General features: G+C 48.8%; 1 protein-coding gene across 6 annotated transcripts in view; it reads right to left on the bottom strand.

The window, feature by feature from the left end:
• FLNB (filamin B) overlaps positions 1-22,104 on the bottom strand; it is a 95,347-nt gene that overhangs the window by 17,851 nt on the left and 55,392 nt on the right. For 5 of the 6 annotated variants that reach the window (XM_054215922.1, XM_054215926.1, XM_054215925.1 and 2 more), the window contains 21 exons: positions 21,482-21,619; positions 20,178-20,304; positions 19,479-19,615; positions 18,921-19,114; positions 18,453-18,566; positions 17,798-17,941; positions 17,316-17,439; positions 16,897-17,057; positions 15,737-15,827; positions 15,320-15,489; positions 13,004-13,121; positions 11,998-12,260; positions 10,781-11,378; positions 10,376-10,549; positions 9,825-9,987; positions 9,285-9,445; positions 7,958-8,125; positions 6,316-6,439; positions 5,957-6,113; positions 4,062-4,251; positions 1,560-1,807 (listed from right to left, as the gene is read on the bottom strand). In XM_054215922.1, coding sequence (XP_054071897.1) covers positions 1,560-1,807; positions 4,062-4,251; positions 5,957-6,113; positions 6,316-6,439; positions 7,958-8,125; positions 9,285-9,445; positions 9,825-9,987; positions 10,376-10,549; positions 10,781-11,378; positions 11,998-12,260; positions 13,004-13,121; positions 15,320-15,489; positions 15,737-15,827; positions 16,897-17,057; positions 17,316-17,439; positions 17,798-17,941; positions 18,453-18,566; positions 18,921-19,114; positions 19,479-19,615; positions 20,178-20,304; positions 21,482-21,619 — 3,764 coding nt within the window. Of the gene's footprint in view, positions 1-1,559; positions 1,808-4,061; positions 4,252-5,956; positions 6,114-6,315; positions 6,440-7,261; positions 7,352-7,957; positions 8,126-9,284; positions 9,446-9,824; positions 9,988-10,375; positions 10,550-10,780; positions 11,379-11,997; positions 12,261-13,003; positions 13,122-15,319; positions 15,490-15,736; positions 15,828-16,896; positions 17,058-17,315; positions 17,440-17,797; positions 17,942-18,452; positions 18,567-18,920; positions 19,115-19,478; positions 19,616-20,177; positions 20,305-21,481; positions 21,620-22,104 lie in introns of all 6 variants that reach the window. The other variant, XM_054215927.1, reaches the window with a different exon arrangement.

The following is a 22,104-nucleotide window of genomic DNA, read 5'->3' as shown; positions in this document are numbered from 1 at the left end:
GGAAACTGCCCCTATCCGCAGGGATTGGGCGCTGGGGGAAGCCACGAGTGGCACAGCAAAGGGCAGCCTGGGAGAAAAGCTGGAAAGCCTGAACACCACCAGCCTGAACACTGCTGGAACTGAATTTCAGAGTTGCTTTTCTTATGGGACTGGCGCGGGGTGGGAAGCGAAAGGTTTAATAAAGATGCGAGTCCCCAGCGGGGAGCGTGAGCTGGGAGGCAGGGCAGCCTGCCGCCGTGGGAAGGCTGCTCCCGGCTCATGCGCTCGGGTGAAGGAACCCAGCCCACATCCAGTCATAGCTGCAAAGCCATTCTTCTGATTCATAGCTGGGATAGCGTCGTCAAGACACCGACTGTGTTTTCCCCCAGCGCAGCCTCCCTTCCCACCGGGCATGCCAAGAGGATGACTTGCAAATTCCCATCTCCCCCACTTATCCCAACCAGAGCGGCCGGGGCTGACACCCACGCATGCAGCTCCACCGGGCTCGGCCACCCCAGCTCCTCCTGCCCGTTCACACCGCTGCAAACCACCCGAACAAAATCACCCGCCGGAAACTTCGGCATGGAAAGACTCCACTAAGAAAACCAACGCGAAACAGAAATACTGCTGTTTCGCTGTTCTCTGGCCCCAGCTGAGACACCCAAGTCAAACACGCACTATCAGCCAGCTAGGAAGTGGGAATTTTGGCTGGCCAGGAGCGGGCTCCCTGACCTCGAGAGACATTTCCTGCAGTGAGCTTGGAGAAGTGACCAAGGGAGTCGTTTTTCTCGTGGAAATCTTCATGGACACCGGCAGCAATCTGCCAGGGTGGCAGGTAGGACTCGCCGGCATGCCCGGCCCCGGCCACACTCAGCACAAGTACGGCCACCTGGCTTCATGGACCGAGATGTGCCGGAGGCCACCTCGGCTGAGATTACAAGACCAAGACTTGTTTTGCCAACGCTGAGAGCCGTTCTTCACGCGAAGGGCTTCTGTGAGCCCCGAGAGGCACCTTGTCTGCTCCTCAGGGAGGCCGGGGTTCTGTTTGCTTTTTAAACCTAAACACGCTGAAGTACTGCACACTGGAAGGAACCTAATTAGAAGGAGGGGGATTTGGCTATAACAGTTTAACTAGCACTTGCAAATCATTTTTAAGCGTGAGCTAACAGCCCGCTTCCCTGGGATCTGTCAACAGACCGTTCCTTATTTTGGGGTCAGCATTGTAAAAAGTGAGAGACGGACAAGTCAGAGCACCGTATCTGACAACGGCTGAAGTAATTAGTCGTAGAAGCCGATTACAACCACCCTTACATCACTTAGAAAAAGAAATACGTGGTCAGGAAATGAAAAACGAACTTGTTCAGAGAAGCCAAGTCTTCATCCTCTGATGGCTTCTATCCCTCTTCACTTAACTGTATTGCCTGCTCAAAATAAGCTCTGCAAGTAACCAGGATTCATTAGCTCCTCCTAGTCTAATAAATGCCTAAACAAACGTTTACACACAGAGTTAACCTATCACTAAATAAAACATGGCAGCAGGAATCCGAGTGGGAGGTATTTTCGGAGCAGAGCTGGCTTACCATGACGGTGAAAGGACTGTTGGGAATGTCCACCCCACCAAAGCGGACATAAATCACATAGGTTCCTGGTTTCGTGGCGGTGTAGAAGATATCATAAGTCCCATCCTCGTTTTCAACAACATCTGCTTCAGCTTCTGTCCCATCTGGCGTCAGGACGGTGCACGTCACTTTTCCCTTCCCTGCTGATTTGGCGTCTACCACAAAACCAACCTCCTCACCAGTCTTCACAGTGGGTGCAATTCCAGGACCTGCAAGGCAATTTTAGTTACGGTAAGCGTTCAAAAGACAGTTTTCCCAGGCGGGCCGTCCGCAAGGCGCCTGGGAAGCACGGCACCAAAACACCGGTCCCGGGGACCCACAGACGCGGGTCTGAGAGCAGATGTACAACAAGGGACGTTCGTAGCGTTGGTCAGCACAGCGGCACGCAAGAGCTGGCCACCAGCCTTCCCTCTCCTCTGCAATCAGAGAGGCTGGATGAGAACAGAGGGGGAAAAAGCTAAGTTTGAAGAAAGCAATGCCTTAACCCATACTCTTATCGTCACACTCCTTTACGCAGAGCCAAAGGCACTATTTCTGCCCCAGCCAGCGACTCGGCTGCCATGGCTTTAACAGAAACCTCCCCTATAAAAGGGCACAGTAGCAGCCATGGCCACGTTTCCTCCTCCATTACCCACAAATGATTTTCCACTGTTCTGCCACACATCCCAAAAAAAGAAAATCATGAAACAATGCCAAAATTGTAGCAATCGGATCCAGATCTGAAGAACGCTGTTTAAATGAGAACTATTAAGTCTTATTTGCAGTACATATTTTATACTCCTGCTTTCGATCGGCACTTGTCACCAGGTAAATGGCCCATTTTCAAGTGGCAACGAACCTGCCATTTTAATACCTTGACAATATTCCAGCATCTACTCCTACGGCGACTGTATTTCAGCTTTACAGTGGAGAGTCAGAGGCACTTCTTGGAAAGGGGAAAATTAAGCTGGCATCTGAGAGCAATCACCATCGCAGTTATTTTCAATAGCCAGCGACTTGAGTTACTTGGAAGAGTATCAGATTCAGCCATTAAGGCCTCTCTTAGACAAAATTTTGACGCAAAGGGGATACCCGCCACTCCGTGTTTCCATTGTGCCAGGACGGTGTTTCTGTTTAAGCAGGCTTGGAGGCATCCAGCTGCTGGACGGGCACCGGGTAGGCTCTGACTGCACGAGGCAGGTCGGCACAACGCCCAGGCACTCTCACAGGCCTACAACCACAGACGAAGCTTCCCTGTTCAATTCGGGCTTGCCTCATTTAGAATCCTAGAATGCGTTGGGTGGGAAGGGAGCTCTACAGGCCATCCAGTCCCACCCCCCGCAGTGAGCAGGGACATCTTCAACTAGATCAGGTTGCTCAGAGCCTCATCCAGCCTGGCCTGGAATGTCTCCAGGGATGGGGCCTCCACCACCTCTCTGGGCAACCTGGGCCAGCGTCTCACCACCCTCAGCGTACAGAACTTCTCCCTGATGTCTGTTCTAAACCCGCCCTGCTCTAGTTTAAACCATTGCCCCTCGTCCTGTCACTACGTGCCCTGGCAAACAGCCCCTCTCCATCTCTCCTGGAGCCCCTTCAGGGACTCCAGGTCTCCCCAGAGCCTTCTCTTCTCCAGGCTGAACACCCCCAACTCTCTCTCTTAAACATTTATTTATTTTAAACATTCGGCAGCACTCTTGTAACTAGTTCCTGTCACTTCTGCTCCCTGCCACAGCCTCCGGCTGGCTGGGAGGTGGCAATGTGCCACAGTGGCCAGCCCAAAGCTGCCTGACGACCACCACCCTGAGAACGGGTAAGGGTCGAGACTATAAGTGGGCTCCTACAGCAACAAATCTGGAGTCCCTCCCCTACACCAAGGCACTGATTTTTGAGGCAATGATTTTTTTTGAGTTGTAGTAACTTCTCATCTTTAGGTTCTCTCCTTCTACCCACGCCTTCCAAAAGTCTGTTCAGACCACGTCCAACCTTGACCAGACAGAAAAGCAGCAGAAACCTCTACTAATAACACCCAGCCTGAACAGGCTTTGCTAATGCAGAAAGCACGTGGCCAGCTATTTACATCCTCACAATTAATTCTGTTCTTGCTCAGAACGAAAAGCTTCTTGCAACACTCGCAGCGCAAGGAGCGTGATGCACTGAACGTGCGCAGATGTGCTATTTTTAAATCAACCTCACTGCAGTGCCCAGCAGGATTTATCCAGGCCAAAATAAGCATCAGACTTTGGTTGCATCTGTCTGTTTATAACAACCCAGACAATTTGAAAGATTTTGCTTGAGATTGCAAGAGATTCCTGCTCACCCGCAGGGTGGACGCTGCTTTGTCTTTAAGAAAAACCCTCTTGTAAAAGCAGACAGATTACACAAGTCTCCAGCATCTTCTACACCCACTACATCAGCTGTACCATGCTCAGAAGGCAGCTTTGCACCAGGGACAAACAGCAGCAAGAGAGAGGAGCCAACACTCACCAGTGGCCAAGCACTTGCTGGCATCCCCAGCTGGAGACGCCCGGATCCGATAGGGAGAGGACGGGATATCGTCTCCGCCATACTTCACGCCAATCGTATAGCGGCCCGTTTTGTCGGGGACATAGGTGACTGTGTAAGTGCCATCCTTGTTGTCGTGAACGTCCACTCTCTTGGGTTTGCCCTCTTGGTCCTGAGGAACGCGGAACAGAAGATTTAGGCACTATGAAGATAGTTACTAATTCCTTTAGCAGGGCGGCAAATCTCTTCACAACCGTATTCAGATAGTCTCAAACAGATACAGAACTGCAGCTTTTTGAGGATTAAATATATTTCACTCAAGGACTACTACCAGGAACAGACTTAGCAAAAAGGCATCAGACCACTGTAAAACAACCAGTGAACCAGTGCTATCGTTAACTACCCTTTGTTTGACATGAGAATGTTTATAAGATGCAGCAAGCCATTTTAATGAACTTTCTATTAATTGTAAGAAGTTTTAGGCTTCATTCATTGTTATATCGCTGCTGGAAATGAAGAACACTTCCCGGGTCCCCGAGGCACATATCGGGAGCTAGACTGCGCAGCTCTGTCCTGACGAAGCACTGGGCAGCTTTGGCCAGCTGCTCCCCGAAAGCTCCGCGGTCAGGGGGGAGCATTACCGGAGTCTGCTGTCAGCCCCACTGCAAGGTCTGCGGTTAAAAGCAGGTCTATGTGGTCACTCCCACTACCATTTCTACACCGAATGCAAGAATTAAGGAGATGCATAAGCAATACAGATCCGAGCTTCAGCATCCAGCTTTCATACCTGCAACCAAGATCAGCACGGTGCATGATGTTACCGACAGAGCGACTCCCAGCCTTCAGGGCGACTCATGGGCTGCAAAGCCTGAAGCATTTTAGAAAGTCTTCCAGGCCTGCTTACAGGGAGCCGCATGTTGACCCCGTTCTGTATCTCATGAGTTAACACTGCCTGGGGTACAGGATAAGCTGCAAAGGACTTGAGATTCTAGGTACAGCGCGAAAGAGCTTACTTCTTTCAGGAAGGCTTGTGAAACGCTTGACATTCAACAGCTCAGAACGGGAAGCAAACAAATGCTGTGAGGAGGATCACCCACGCACTCCCACCATGCAAGACTTGTGGAATATCATCTTCAAAGCCACAGCCAGGCTGGGAGCTCTGATAAGCCCTTTGGATCCTTTGAGAGCACACTTGCGTGCCAGAATAAAGGCAACCGCTTTGGCGCACCTGAGCAGATATCGGGACAGCACAGGAGCAAGAATGCAGAAGGGCAAGTACAACCGGCCATGCCATGACCTAGGCATGCCAGAACTGAGAAATGTGCTTTATGGTCCACTAACCAGAGACCTTTTTGCTGAGGCCACAGAGTCCAGGCACCAGAAATTTCAGGAAGACCAATAACAAAGTAAAATAAAAACATTCCTGTAGTATCTCCTCAAGCAGCTCATGACTTCTGGCAACCTTGAGGGAGACTTGTTTCTTAATTTATCATGTAATGATCAGTGTGGATGGTATCTTATGGCCTTGCTGAACTACACTGCGAGAAGGCTGTCTCCATTTCAAATTCCAGCATTTTCATAATCTTACAAGAAACTATTTATCTCATTTTGGGCATTTGCAGAGTGCAAGGTTAAACATGAGCCAAATGCAGCACGGGTGATGACTTTAAAACAGAAGTCTCATAAAAGCAACCTCAAGAGCTTCACAAATGCAGAGTGCAAGACTTTCCAGTGCCAGAGCTTAAGGCCCAGCCAGCAGCCCAGCCTCCAGGACACCAGGTATGTCAGGGCACAGCTGTGGACAACTCCGATAAGAGCCACTCGTGTCCACCTACAACAACATGTTTCCACTCCTGCTTGGTTTTGTAGTTACTTACAGTGATCTGTACAGTCAGAAGTCCCTGCCCGGCATCCTTAGCATCCACAGTGAACTCCACAGGCAGGCTGGCTGGTATGCCGTAGGAACTGAGACCTGGTCCGCTCGCTGTCACTTTACTGGCATCATACGTAGGAAGCACCTTCACCTTGAAGGGACTTAAAGAGAAACCCATTATTGCCACCCCTCCTCCTAAGTCAGTGGCTGATAGTTACTGCAGGACACGCTGAGGTGCGGGGGCACCTCCCCTACGGTGTCTCTGCTGTCGGCACGGCAGGCTCAAACCACCGCTGAACCCTGAAGTCGTGCGATCAGGTCATTAAATCTTCAGTTCATCTAAGTTTATCTTCATCGCCTTACCTGCGAGGAATTTCTTCATCAGCATATTTCACAGAGATCATATAGGGTCCCTCCTGCGTAGGGGTGTACACCACCGTGTGGGTGCCATCTCCGTTGTCTACGACATTAACAGGCTCCACAACTCCTAAAAAAGCAATAGACAATTTTCTCAGCTGTGCTATTAAAACTCAATTCCTCACCAGCCATTTGCCGCACAAAGCTCCAAGATGCACTGCTCATTTACAGTTTGCAACAAGCTAAATTTCAATTTTTTTTAATTTTTTTTTTTAATGAAAGCAATGGGCATGGATTAGCAATCAGTTTCCCTTATTTTGTATTCATGAGCTATTGACTTGAAATAGATCTATTATCCACCGCTCTCCGGCCTCCCATCTTCTCACTGTAAACAAAAGCTAGCATGAAAATACTGGAGAAAAATCTGCCTTTCTGTACAGTCCAGTTCAAGAGCAATTGCTCAAAATACACTGAAGACCTTTCGAGAAAGAAAGTGAGTAATGGTTGTAATTGCCTGAACTGTCATTTACAAGATTACATACTGTTACTGGGATTCACTGCACAGAATTGAGCCCTAAAGCCAGTTGGTGTGCAGCACTCACCAGCCGAGTCTTTCACAATTAGGTATTTGGGAAGGCAAGCTCGCTGCCTGGGCAGGAGCTGCCAAAGTCCAAAGAAAGCAGGATCAGTTATTTCGATTTGCATTAAGCTAAAGCTACAGCAGATTACATGACATTGGTTCAGATCAACACACAAAGCAGTCTACAATTACAAGTTAGCTTTAAAACACAGGAAGGATTTGCAGCAAAGCAAGCACCAAAGAAATGTACAGTTGCCATGCAAAGCCTAAAACCAACACCGTTGGTTCCCATTCCCTCCTCCAGATGATTCTTGCTGCTGGCAGTTGGATTTCCGAGAGCCAAAATTGCCAGTAGTTATTGAGAGTTCAAACCTGTCTCAGTGTCACCCTTTGGATCTCCTTTAAAGAAATCCGAAATCGCTTTCAATGGGGAGCGCCATCCCTGGGAATCCGTCTCATCCACTAAAATTAAAGAAGGGTTACCTGAGGGGCACCAGCGTGACCTAACACTCGAGTGGGGAAGCAGCTCTCACCCTCCCAGCAAGGTGAGACGTGCAGCCAAAAGGTACTCGCTGCTGAGACACTGTGCCACCGAGACACAGCTTCCCAGGTCAATGCAAACATCATTAATGCTATCGCTCGAGGGCCTTGCTGCTCTCTGGGGACCACTGAGGGGTTCCACCATGTTTCAGGGTCTCCTGCAACTCAGTGACACGGGTTTCCCAAGTCACCATTCACAGGTGAGACTTTGGATTTACTGTTTGATGCCTAAATCTAAGTCCCAATTGTTCACCAGCGACGGTTACTCACGTCACTTCTCCCAGCTCTACAGATTAGGATAAAGCCATCAAAGACAATGCCCAAAGCAGCACTACCTAGGACACAGTTCTCCTGCTTTTACACCATGACACATGGGTCAGTTGTCAAGGTGCACACACCAGATGAACAGGAACAGAGGGAAATGCTCATTCAAGTGGTATCACCACCTTTGCAAACAGGGCCAGGACCGTGTTACCCACCCAAATACAGCGATGGGGGCACAGTTGGATGGAGTACTTCGGTTCTTACCTCTGGGTCCTGCCACCACCACCTCGAGGGGTGCTACTCCTGCCTTGCTGGTGTCTACAGTGAAGGACTGTGGGATTTTGGCTCGAACAGCTGTTCCCAGACCTGGTCCTACTATCTTCACCTTGCTGGGATCCACAACATCCTTCACAGGAACCTTGAAAGGACTGCCTGGAAGTTACCACAGGAAGCGTTAAACACCACAGAGTTAGAGGAAACCAAAGATCTTTTTCCCCTACCTTTCCTTGGGCTTTTTTATTATTACCCCTCAACCTCAGGCAGGAATGACAACCCCACAGCCTCCACCCTACTTCTCTGCTTCCACAAAAGCCAGAAGTGTAATGATGGTGCTTCTACATTTTCACTGTCTACCCAACAATTCAGTTGTGATCCATCTGCTTCTCACACCTCAGAAAACAATGCACGAAAGAAACCTGAAGGGCAAACGAAGTGACACGCAGACACTTGTTTCCTTCATATTTTACCAAGTTCAGTATGTTGACAAATAAAATGGGACCAACAGGAAAGAATCGGCTCCCTCACAATGGCTAGGAAGGAATACCTAGATGTACACTGTACGACAGCATGGAAGAACTTGAACAGGGCAGCAAACTGCGTCTGGCATTTAGAAGCATTTAATTCTTGGTATCGAGCAAAATATCTTTCTTTTAATCATGAACTGCTGGATGCCAGATGTACCTGGAAGATTCCTTAAACCTACTTCACTTCAGCTTAACATCCCGTGCAAACGCGCACACAGCTAAACATCTGGTTTAGGGAACGGTTACTGTGCTCTCCGCAGTGACCAAAACTTGCAGTGTTTAATGTAATCCCCACGACAAGCTCTCCCATTACACCACCTTAACGGAGAACCACCTTACTGCAGAACACAGTCTTGAAGGCATCCACTTACCAAAGGGCTATTTTCTTGACCTAATGTATTACGCATCATTTGGGCATAATTACCAGTTATTTGTCAAGGGCTGGTGTCCCTTTCCCTGTCCCACCCATCTGTACCCGCTCTGTTGTTCCCCCCCTGCGGGTGCTACAGTCTCGACGAGGCTCCTCCACATCCCCCCAGAGGCCGTTTCCGAAAGCAGAAGAGACTGCAGCCGTTCCTCAAAAACTACCGCACCACAGCACAAAGCGCTCCACGCTCCCCTGCCGGGTGTGAGGAACAAACGCCACCCGCTGTTTCTGCCTGGATTCCCAGGAAAAGCAGAGCGTCAAAACCTCAACATCCCCCAGCACGAGTGAGACGCAGCCAAGGCACCGAGCCCTCAGCTCAACGCCTTCCCTCTTCTGAAAGCCACCGAGCAAGAACTCTTACCAGGAATATGCTCTCCCCCGTACGTGATGTTAACATCGTAGTCTCCTGGAACATAAGGAACATACTCGGCGCTACAGCTCCCATCCTTGTTATCTTTACAGCTAATTTTAGACTCTGAAGGTCCTTCAACCGTTATTCCAAGGCCACCAATTCCGGCCCCTCTGCAAGACAGAAAAACACTTTGTTAGAATTACCTGCTTCTAACAGCAGCTTCGCATGCTCTGGCTGCATTTTTACCCTTATTGGAAATGCAGTAACCTTGACTTCTGATGTCCAGCCTTCGGCATGCTCTGGCATGCAAAACCGTTCAGCATAACCTCACTGGCATTTTCCTAGAATTTTATCCTCCACCACTATCAACCCCTTGTCTCCACAGAGCAGAATGCTCAGCATGCGATGAGGTAGCACATACAGTAATCAGAAGGACACAGCTTGGCCTTTTTCTAAATATTTGTATTGGGTTTAGCATCCTGCATCACACCCCCCACTACATTCCTCCCTCCCTCCGATATCCCTTAAGGATCAAGTAGGCCCAGCTACCTGGTGACAACTGAAAAGGCGTTTGGCTGATTGGTGAAAGCTTCTTTGAGTCCAGGTCCTTGTGCCTTCACACGTGATGGATGGCAGCCCTCTGTCACGTTCACTCTGAAGGGACTGTTTGGCACAGGTACATCATCGTACGTCACACTGACTGTGTGCGGACCTGTTAAGAGGAGGAAAACACGTCCCAAATTCCCTAAGTATTCTCATCACTTAACATCACTTCTACAAGATGTTACAGACTTAAATGTCAGTATACGGGTAAGAGCTTCAGCCCGCATTTCACAAGACTCCACGGGTGTTTCATAACCGAGCTGCCATCTACACACTGCTCTTCTGAAGCCAAATTACTGTAAAAGTCAGTTCTTCAAGTTAAAATAGAGCTACTTCCTGCAGAATTAGCTCCTCTACTGGCAAAAATCTTGCTAAGATGCCAACAAGTTACTGGCAGACCTCAGCAGTTTGCCAAATGGAAGTGTCAGAAGAGCTGCCTGCTCTTGGTTTTCCCCTCTCAAGTAAAAGAGACCAACAAACAAAAACGCAGAGGTTACCCTTTTCAAACGGCGTGTACTCTACTGAATACGTTCCGTCGGCATTGTCTTGGATGAGACAGTCCGTGGGGGAGCCGGACGGGCTCGTGATCTGCGTCCTGATGTGGTCACCACCAGCCTTCGTAAGAGGTCGCGCATCCACAGTGAACTCGGTTGTCGCTTCTCGGAAGACATCTGCAGGATACATTTTTAAGAGTCACTTCAAGAACCGCATGTATTTCCGATGACAAAATATTTCATGAAGCAGCATGATAAACAATTCATTTGGGAACATAACAAAACACCCCCGTCCGAGGGTCACCATGGGAACACCCAAGGCTATTACAACTTTCAGTGCTCAGAGAATTCTGTGCAGGGTGAAGGACAGCAAGTTCTATGAATTCTTATAACAACAGTTATTCTCACCTTTCCCTTCCACTCCTGGCCCAAACACTTTAACTCTGCTTGTGTCCACAGCTGGCTCCACTTTGACCCGGGCTGGGAATTTAGGCACTTGCTCGCCTCCGTATCTCATCTTGATCGTGTACATGCCAGCCGAGAGCGGCACGTACGTTACAACATAGGTCCCGTCTTTGTTATCATCGATCTGGACCTCAGCTTTGGAACCAGTATCCGACACCATGTCCACCCGCAGGTCCCCGGGACCCGCTTCCGTGCAGTCGACGTTCAGCAGCCCTGCCTCACCTACTTTACCACGTTCCAGACCCGGGCCCGTAGCAACAACTTTAGAGACATCAAATGGCATTTCTATGTCTGCCTTAAATGGCGAACCAGGAATGTGAACTTCTTCGAAGAGGATGTTTACGAAATACTCTCCAGGCTTCGTAGGCAGGTAGGAGACGGAGCAGGTTCCATCGCCGTTGTCAGAGCATTCAATTTTAGCCTCACACGGGCCTTCTACCGTCAAACCCAAACCTCCAGTTCCTGCCCCTTTGGTATCTATTGTGAATTGGGCTGGTTTTCCAACGAGGCCCCCTCGAAGACCTGGACCATGAGCTTTTACCTAGAAGAGAAAACGCAGTTGAGTTAAACTCATTTTTTCGTGTCACTGCCAGCACAGACTGCCCAGTCAGACTTGTCTGTATGTGGGATTCGATTAACTAGCTCTTCAAAATATACAGCAAGCAACGTCTCCTTTGCCCCTCCTCCCAGGTTTACTGTAAAGTTGGTGTCTCTTCTCCAAAGGTTTCTAGGCAAGGATACTCATACTCTCACCATAGCTGTTTTTCTATAGCCATGGGATACAAAAGGTAGAAACGTCAGAATATTTGATGGCTGTACACATGCTTTTCTTGAAATCTATTTCCTTAGAAAGAAGCATCTCAGTTAACACAGTTGAGATGCTCATGAGGCCAACTTCTACTAAATTAGGAGCAATGCTTGTATTTGCCACACTACGCAGGATGCTTGCAGTATTCTTAATTTGTTCAATGGTTTTTCAAATACAGTGTTACAGGAATGACTTGCACGAGTCACAGAACCTGCCAAAGGAACGACTCGGCGCTCTGAGTAAGGATGCTCCTGGGTCTGGTTTGGCCAAAATCAAGCCAAGTCTCATGCAATAGCCCACAACTCAGTTTTCCGGTATCAGTTGCTGTTACAGCCCTAAACCGTTCACTCACCTTGGAGGGGTCTGGAGGTAGCGTGGCCTCCACAGTGTAGGGGCTCCCTGGGATGGGGTTGCCATCGTAACTGACATCCACCACGTACAGCCCTTCTTCCCTTGGGATGTATTTTGCAGTGCTGCACTCCTTACCCAGAACCGGTTCCACCAGACACGGCACAGCTTTCCTCATAGGACTGGAAATATTAACATCCAGTTTACCTTGCCCGCCTGCTCCTTTGGTGTCAATTACAAATTCCTGATCCTTCCCTACTTCCACTCCTGAAAAAGACAAAACCCACATTACTATGTTAAGTACTCAACGTCAGACAGTGCTCCAAGAAACCTCTCATGCACATACCACCAAGGGAGCAAGCACTGGCAGGGCCCTGCTCAGTCTACATCCCTCCACATGCAAAAAAATCCCTGCCAAATCAAATAAAAAAAAAATAAATAAAAATATAATAATAAAAAAAAAGTACGTTGGTTAACTGGAACTACAAAGCTACAGTGCTAAACAAGCCTGGAGGACACGGCCTGACAACACCGGAGGCTCATTTCAGGAACGCAACAATATTTCACAGCCCTAAGTTCTTCTGCTTTTAGAAAACAAAGACTGTACGAATGACATTCTGCACTGCAGCAGTTACACGCATCTGACCGAACAGCCATCTAGCCCCAAGGAAACCAGATTTCATCAGCAGGTTCCCAGCCTGGTGAAGTGTCCAGCTCTGTTCACCACAAGGGACCAAACCCCAACACAAACTTTGTCCACGTTGCTATGTAATCTTCGCAAAAAAAAATTAAAAAAAAAATAATATATAAATCGAAATTTAGTCCTCCAGAGCATCAGTTAAGTCAGAGCGGTCAAGCTATAAGGTTGGGGCTGGTTGATCCCCAGCTGGAGCAAGTTAAAAAAGAAGTTTGTTTTGCCCACTTCTGTGCCAGCAGAACGCGTCAGCTATCACAGCTTCAGGAGACACGCCGGAGGCAGGCCATGGGGCTTCCAGCCCAGAGGTACTTACTGTTTTCGAGTCCATTGACTTTAACTTTGCTCAGGTCTAGCGGAGCAGCAACGCCCACCGTGAAAGGGCTTTTAGGGATAGGATCACCACCGTAAGTTACCAAAACCTTCATTGGACCCTAGTGGGAGAATTGACAAGTTAGCTCAGCTCCTCACGTCACACAGATGCACTAACATCTGAGCAGCACACAAACCACTTCACCTCATCCATTCCAGCTGACCACAGCCAGACTTACTGGTTTATGGACTTTCAAGCTCTCATCCCACTGCAGCCCTTCAAAGCATTAAATGGTTTTTATTTAATGCAGGAAGAGAGAAAAAGACAGTTCTTTCCAACGTTTAATTAGACTACATTCAAGCTGCCTGGCAAAACCTCCAGATCTCAGGCTGGCTCCCACCTTCCCGGCGCTCGGACCCGACAGCCGAATGAATGTCCCAGCGCTGCAGACCAGGTATCCCCTCCCACCGCACGGAGAGGCCGGGCCAAAGCCAAGCCTGCAAAGAGGCCGTATTATTACAGCATTTGAAATACCAGGGTTTTTAAGCCGTACAAGTCAGAAAGATTAATGCTTTTGTGTATTTTGGCTGGAATACTGCGCAGCCATGGCAAGCTCCAGCCCACGATGTGTGCTCCTTTTATTCTCTCCTACCACAGTCCATATTTTAGCTATATTCACTGTTTGCTTACTTTTCGCTCTTGGCCGGTTCAGCTCCCAAGTGAAATAATCATGGATGTTTCACACAAGCTAGTGAATAGCTTCCATGATTATTCTTGGTTGTTTTTAGAAAACACACACACGGGTAGCTGTAGCAACACCGCAAGCGAGATAGATAAGGCTGAGTAAACAGCATTAAACCAAGGCTCCTCTGCTGCTGACGCGGCCCCTCAGGAATTTAACTACCTAGTCCGTCCGTCCCCCGCTCTGAAGGGTCCAGAGTCTCATTCGTAAGCTACTGCCTACGAACCCGAGAAAGGCAGGGTCCAGGAATGACCTACCTCCTCGCAGCCCGCAGGGACAACAAGGCTACTCTAATTACTGTGCAGTCTGTTTTCATCTCCTCTTGTTAACCATTGCTTTCCTGCCACTGCTATCCGTGAGCGTCTCCTGTGAGTCCACAGCCCCTCCGTGACCCAAGGTACTTTTCCCACCTGGGTCTCCCATCTGGGGGAGCTGGTTTGGGCATCCTGGCCTGTTTCACCGCTGCTTTTTGGGTGAAACATGGCAATCTGGTACCACTCACACACGCGCGCACGGAGTTCAGACAACTTTGCTCCCTTCTGCATACCAACCCTGACTGAACAAGCAAAAGCTTCTGCAAACAGGCACACCAGCCACATCCTGAGATCACGCAACTGCTTTATCCAAAAACAAACGCTGGTTCTGTGGTGCTTCCAAGAATGCTAATCCAGCATTATCAGACAAACAATGCTGCAGTCCCCTGTATCAGTCCACTTTTACACAGCTACATTCAAGGAAGCTGGTGCAGATGACTGAGGAGCTCCTGTGTGTGTTTGTTCAGCAGAACAAGGGCAGCAAAACACTTTCATCTCAGCACTACAGCACCTACGCCTGCAGAAATACACGAGATGCCCGCGTTCTGGCGTTTAATGGCCCTTTACAAACGCGCAAGCAGAGCATAACAAAAAACACTTCTAGAAATTAGCAGCTTCCACTTTCAGCTCTTTAATGGTGTTGCCAGGAAGCATCTGCCTGGGAACCAAAATGAATTCGACTGATTTTTTTTTTCCAACCCAAGGGCAAACCCTCAAATGCAGACAAATACTTTGACGCATTTAACCTGCAGCCCAGCTGCCTTCCTCAGCACCGACTCCTTCGCTTTCCTACCTGGGAGCTGCTGCCCCATCACCCAAACGCTGTGGGTTTTGGCCCTGCTCGGGTTCGCACTACAGCTCCTTCGACAACCGCAACTTGCTGAGAGGCGGCTGCGCACGGCCCCGACTTTGCCAGACTACAGCAGCCCAGAGCAGCCGGAGCAGGCGCCAGCTCCGTTTGGGATCCCGGGAAGGTTCGCCACCTTTCCTCTTCCACTGATAAAGCGCGGAATGACAACATGAGCTGCGCGCTACTGCTTCGATATCTCACTTGTTCCCAGAAAAGAAAACAGTGACAAGCTATCAGTAACTACACCAAAAAAACGCATTACTGCTTTCCAATCCCAATTGTCCTGCTGGCTTTAGGGATCACCGACAAGTTTATCTGCTCGTTCCTCTCTGCACAGGTACCAGGGAGGGAGGCCACGGCACTACGGCAACATGAGCCATTCACTCTCGTATTCCTACAGGATTCAGACCTACCTGCTGTATCGGAGTGTACCGAACAGTGTGGGAATAGTCATAGTTGTCAATAATATCCAGATCTGCCACCGCCTCTCCTGGCACCGGGCTGCTGAACTGCACATCCAGCGGCGCTTTTCCAGCTCCCTTGGTGAACACAGTGAAGTGCGTCGGCTTGCCATTTTCCACGCCTGAAGAAAAACGTTAATTCTAATTTATGCAGAGCTCACACACAGAAACTCTTCCCAAGAAGCACTAGGCACCTACAAAGCCCAGTCAAGCAAAATGCCAAGGGAACGGAGTCGTTTCCAGTCGCCTGGCACCGCACCCCCGCTGTCTCCAGCGCTGCATCCCAGCAATGCTCAGCCAGGCGGCGGCTAACCCCCAACAGCCCCTCGCGGTCCAGCACTGGCTGCGCCACCTCAACCCAGGTCTCACCAGTTTTGTTCAGCCCAGGTCCTTCAGCTTTCACTTTGCTGGCATCGTGCGAGGGGTCCACTTTAACCCTGAACGGGCTGGCGGGGATTTCCTGCAACAGAGACACAGCTCTAAACAGGGCTAGCGAAGAGTGATATAGTTACAACGAGACAGATAATAATTTTAAAATACTCCTGCTTTAACTCCAGCACCATCTTGAGCAAAATTTCACCTCACTTAAACGCTCTGCCCTTCCCTACTGAGTACTATCATTCAAAGTCTAGGGCAAAGTTAACAGCTGGGCAGTTTGCACAAGCCTCTCTCCCCACCCCCCCCCCCACTTTCTTTTTTAAGAAAAACCTATTTGTTTTCCCCTGGTTCCTTGGGGAGCCACTGAGGTTTTCTATCCTTTAGAAAGCAGCTTTGCCCCATCACTGAGACCACACTCATTATGCCACCTCAACACATTACATAGAATCCTAGAATGTGTTGGGTGGGAAGGGACCTCTAAAGGCCATCCAGTCCCACCCCCTGCAGTCAGCAGGGACATCTTCAACTAGATCAGGTTGCTCAGAGCCTCATCCAGCCTGGCCTGGAATGTCTCCAGGGATGGGGCCTCCACCACCTCTCTGGGCAACCTGGGCCAGCGTCTCACCACCCTCAGTGTACAGAACTTCTTCCTGATGTCTGTTCTAAACCCGCCCTGCTCTAGTTTAAACCATTGGCCCTCCTCCTATTGCTCCATGCCCTTGCCAACTGCCCCTCCCCATCCTTCCTGTAGGCCCCCTTCAGGGACTGGTAGGCCACTATAAGGTCTCCCCGGAGCCTTCTCTTCTCCAGGCTGAACACCCCCAGCCCTCTCAGCCTGTCTTCATAGGAGAGGTGCTCCAGCCCTCGGATCATCTTCATGGCCCTCCACTGGACCCGCTCCAGCAGGTCCATGTCCTTCTTCTGAACATGCCTGAACTTCATTGTCTCCAGCCAACCCCTCTCATTTCTGTACCTTCGAGTACTACAAAAGTGTTTTTAAAAACAGTGATCAGACAAGGTGCACGTGAGCTGAAGCGGAAGGAGGCAGCTGTAAGCCAGCACAGCCAGCTGTGGAGCGGTACATGCTCGGTGATCACAGAGCAGATAAACAGACCCTAGAAACATCAGGCTGTAGAACGAAGACTACAAACCTCTCCTGCAAAAAGCACTTTAATAGTGTAGCGCCCGGCAGCAGGTGGTGCGTATTTCACTGTGAACGTATCATTAGCATTGTGGATGATGTCGAAATCTATGTCTTCTTCCTCATCGCTGACCACACGAGCATCACACTTAATTCCAACACTGACATCACCTAGGAAAAGCAAACGGAGGTTTTGCCACAAGACGGTACAGACATTGCTAGCCAAACAGCCAGCATATTCCCGTTTCCAGTAGTTGCTCAAGTCACCTTGTTAATCGATGTAACAGATCCCATCACAATTCATTGCAATGTTCTGCTTCCCGAGGTTTTCCCACGAAACAAGGAAAACCAGCATGAAACAGGACATAATCCCCGCCCTTGCATGAGCCATGGTTCTGATGCCACAGCAGCAGCCCAGCCTGCCTTTACCTTCTCCTGCATCCGTGCAGTCCACAGTGAAGTGGGTCGGCTCGTTCGCTTTTAGGCCAGTTCTCTCCACGCCAGGTCCGAATACTTTCACTTTCTGAGGATGACTCCCTTGACCTATAATGACCTACGTGGATTCACAAGGGTCAGAGTCACACATCTCTCTCACGCTCGAGATCACAGTCAAAGAGATCAAATCACAAGTCCATTGCTTGGACAGAGGCTACGGGAAAACAGTCCCAAGGTAAGAACTAGTTGCCCCAACTCCCCCAGGCTGCAGCTGGACCGACAGGAGACCTCTGATGTCTAAGCTTGTAAAAGCAGAAAGCTTTTTGCAAGTGGATAGATTCCTAAAAAAAGGGAACAGAAGGGCACACCTCCTTGAAGTTCACAGAAGGGGTTTATCATCATAGTTGTAATGACGAGTAGTTGTGAGCACGAGCGTCCTACTTGGCTAGAACTAGTAATTATCCATCTCTACTTACCCTAAATGGGCTATTGGGCACGTTGGCTCCTCCCCAGACAACAGAAATTGTATGTTTGATTGGTTTAACCGGCACATAGGAACAGGCAAACACACCATCAGGCTTGCTCTTTATCTGGATGTCGATAGGGTTTCCTTCTCCATCCTAAAAAGCAGTAATACAAGCAGAAGGTTCAGGTACTTTAAAAATGTTTGTATAGCTTGAATAGCCCAAGACTGTTCCAAAATGTGGGGTTTTTTTCCAGAACTGCATCTCAGAAACACCGAAGAAGCATGCAAATTGCACTCCTGTAAGTCTTCCTCATCTAGCACTTGCTCATTTCTAACACCATCCTAACAACACATATTTTAACAAGCTCAGGGGCACTTCGCGTGCTTCCAAATGACAACTCCAGGAAATTACAGCTTGCTTTGCTGAAGAGACTCCAAGTGAGTAAGAAAAGCCATGTATTTCGTATGCCAGGAAGAAGTCACCTTGTCTTGAGTGAGGTTTGCTGCCTGACTACATTACACAGATCAAAGCACAGAGCTCTCAGAGAATTACACATGCCCAGAAATAAGTGGTGTGTAAGCGAGCAGAAATACTTAAGGCATTTTTCTCAACTGTATTAAAGACCTTTTGCTGAAGTTCCACAGAGCTGCCTTTGGCTTTTTACCTGCGCATACATCTTCAGAGGTGCTTTCCCGGCGTCCTTGGTTTCAACTGTGAACTCAGCAGGATTGTTCACTATACAGCCAGTCCTCTCCAAGCCCGGGCCGTAAGCCTTCACCTAAAAAAAACACCCCAAGAGCCTTAGCTTGCAGTTCAGAAAGAGAAGTAAAACTAAGTGATTTATTTCTGAAGACCTTCCCCCTCCCACAAAACCCATGAAGCACGGGATACAAGTAGAGGCTAGTGTGAAAGTTGAGGATTTGGACTAATTCAGCAAGTTTTCATTACATTAAATCAAAACCACAACAGTGTTATTAGAAAAAGCTGAGTAATATCTGGCTGGAGCACGGCGAATTCAGAGCTTTAAGTAGAGACAGATTAAGGGTCAGGTCTGCCACCAGAAGCCTTCAGAAAGGCCTCTACTGTGGATACCAATGACGTGCAATGCCACGGGTGAGCTTTTATACACCACCTTATCTGGGTTGAAGTCTCCTGAAGCCGGTCGGATGAAGGCCATGTAAGGGCTGTCTTTTATGTCCTCATCATCGCACATGATGTGCACAGCATATTCACCAGGCTCTTTGGGCCAATACTTCACGTCACATGAGCCATCGTTCTTGTCATCACACTCAATTTTAGCCTGAGAAGGGCCTTCTATTGCAAAGCCTGAAAAAGGAACAAGTAGGTTCCTCATGTTAGGTTTGTGGTGGCTACTAATTTAACACCACTTCCCCAGACTGCTTTTTATTAGCCATAACAACGCCTGATGCTCTCTATCACCCTTCTTCAGCAATATAGGAAATAATCCATCATTCCCTTCTGGATCTCATCTTGCAAAACCACAGATTAACACTCCCCAGCATACGTGTTCCAGTCTCCAGGACTTGCTTTTGATACTCTGATGTAAGTTTGTTTAGAGCAAAACATCTTACATGTTTTTTCACTGCTGGGAAAGCTATTGTTTCTCATGAGCGTGTCGCTAGTGTTGTAATATATAAATATTTCAGACAAACTAAGCAACGTAACATACCAAGAGAGCCAACTTCTGTGCCAATGGACTCTACCACGAAGTCAGCCGATTTGCCCACAATCCCCTCGTGCAGCCCTGGCCCCCAGGCTCGCACTTTCTGAGGACCTGCTTCATGACCCACTTGAACTTCAAAGGGGCTACAAGAGAAAAGCAAAGCACGGGATTAGAAACGAGGACAAAAACAGCATCCATGGGTTTTTTTTCCCCCCAGGCATTTTAATGAGGTTTTACATTGGATTTCCCAAATTAAGAGAAGCTATCATGCGGTGGCACGGTGCCCAGCAGTCTGTCTTTCTAGCAGAGAGGTCATCCAAACCATCACGTGCTTACGTCTTGCACCACAAATCCTGAGCGTCAACTATTTGGCTTGCACTGCTTGCTGCAGCCCTGGACACTAAAAGAACAGATCCCTTCAAAAAAAAACTCACAGCGAAGTCCAAGCTGCGTGATCCACCAAGTTTTATCACTTTTTGTATTCATCATTTTGGGTTTAGCAAGACTGATGTGAATCACTCGTCAAAGGTTTCCCAATACAAGCCGCTGCAGCCCTAAACCAGGCTGTAGATAAACTGTTGTAGCAACCGCTTGCCGTTAACTTTGTCAGAGTTTCTTTGAGGGTCAGCATTGCTTTAAAAGCCCACCAAGCACACAACCCACGAAAGGGCACAAAAAACTCCAAAAAAGCGACTTCTAACTCACCTTTTTGGGATGTTGTGCCCACCCCATGTAATCGTGACAACGTACTTCCCTGGGGTAGCTGGATAATATTCAAATGCATATACACCATCCATAAAGCCTTTTTGTTTCACCAGCTCCTCCAAGCCCTCTGTTGAAAGATCAGTTCAGCATTAAACTTAACAGCTTCCATCCTGCCTTCAATTACTCAGACAAGTTCATGTTTTCTAGTATTTATTTTAGCTTGCAAGAATAAATTTCTTCCACCAGAGAAAAAAAGGTCAGGTTATAAGGGAAGTTAGTTCTAGTTGCCCTCTAGGACAAAGACAGCAAACACTTCCAGAAGAAATACAGCAGAAAGTATTTTAAGTTACCAGACTTAATAGGTTCCCTTGTGTTTTATTTTCTTAGTCTGCAGTATGATGCATGTCATATGTTAAAACAAAAAAGCTTAACATTTGTCAGACTTTGCAACCACAACTATGCAGGGAATGCCTACTTTTCATTTTCTTCCAGATGAAGAATTTAGGGAGAAAAGCTTAATACACTAAAATTTACATTGATACGTCTGTTGCTTCCCCCCTCCCCGCCCCGTCTCTAACCGCATTAAGCCACACAGTCAGAGCACTGTGCGTGGGGAGGTGAAGGCAACACAATGCACCTTTTAATGCCGTCCCAGCCGGGGGGAGGTGACGGGCTCAAGGACGGCAGCTCCCCGAGAGGAGCAGCCGCCGCCGCTGGCAGCCCCAGGAGCCACACACACGAGCCAGCGGCCACCACTGCTCCCATCGCCCCAGCCCACATCCAGAGCTCAGGTCACAGCAAAGGACCTGAGGACAGATCCTGGGAGAAGGTCTCCATGCCAGCCTACACGTTCCCTCAACCTTCTCCCTCCTCTGCTCATGTGCCCGAGCACCCGGGAGCGCTGCTCTGAGCCATTCCTAGCTTTATGAGAGCAGGATTTCCACCCTGCCAGAGACCCTGGAGCGTGACTTGCTCCCACAGATCAGATGAAGTTGCAAGGCGAACCCATAAAGCTTGGAGGCCACGGCAGGCAGACGTGTGGTATTTCTCTGTTTTGCTAACCAATATGCATTGAAATGGAGAGACCTAAAACCAGGCGTAATCTTACCCAGCCCTGCAGATCAAAACCTTCACACTAGACACAAAGTACCAGAAAACCCTTCTGAAATCCGATTTTTTTATGGGGATACAAATCCCACCAGTTCCATCAGGCCACCATCTCCTTACTGCTCTTCCCTTTGCGGTCCCCCCTCCTCCCTGTTCTCCAAAATGCATCCACAGCACAGATGCACCCGAACACTTACTCGGTCCCTTTATAGTCACTCCGAGATCTCCGCTCCCCGCTGCTCTCGTATCAACCTTGAAGTCAGCCGTTTCCCTCATGCGGACACCCTTGGGCTGCAGACCTCTACCGGTGGCACGACACGCGTTCGGATTGCAGGCTGCAAGGGAATTTCAGACATCAATTCTGTCTTTGATTCTCAACGTACACGTAGCCTAGCCAGCCTGGAACAACCTGTAGTTCAATGTTGACTCAGGGCAACCACCGCTTAGCTTTCAGCGCAAATTTTAAGGTTATAGCATTAAGGCAGACACTCGGGAGTCTGCTCAGCCGCTGCCTATGTCCCACGGCTTTCAGGCAATAGCGTTCAGTGCAGCCAGGCAACACCGACCCCCTCCAAGGGCCATTTCTTAGAATTAAAGCGAACCCCAAAGCCGTGTTGATTTCCAATTTGATGCCCGTTATCAATACAGAACTGTTACACGGCCGTCACATAGGGATATTCACCATACTAGGCACAGCCTCGTTGATGCCTTTCGCTTTGAGAGGCACGCTGCAGCATGGGCTGAAGTTTGCCTGTGCAGATAAGCCCCAGTGAATAGCACAATAATGCTGTTCCTTCACAAGCACCTGACTGGAATAACT

Source organism: Rissa tridactyla, chromosome 10 (genome assembly GCF_028500815.1).
Source record: "Rissa tridactyla isolate bRisTri1 chromosome 10, bRisTri1.patW.cur.20221130, whole genome shotgun sequence".
NCBI lineage: Eukaryota > Metazoa > Chordata > Aves > Charadriiformes > Laridae > Rissa > Rissa tridactyla.
This window is presented reverse-complemented; position numbering and strand designations above follow the sequence as displayed.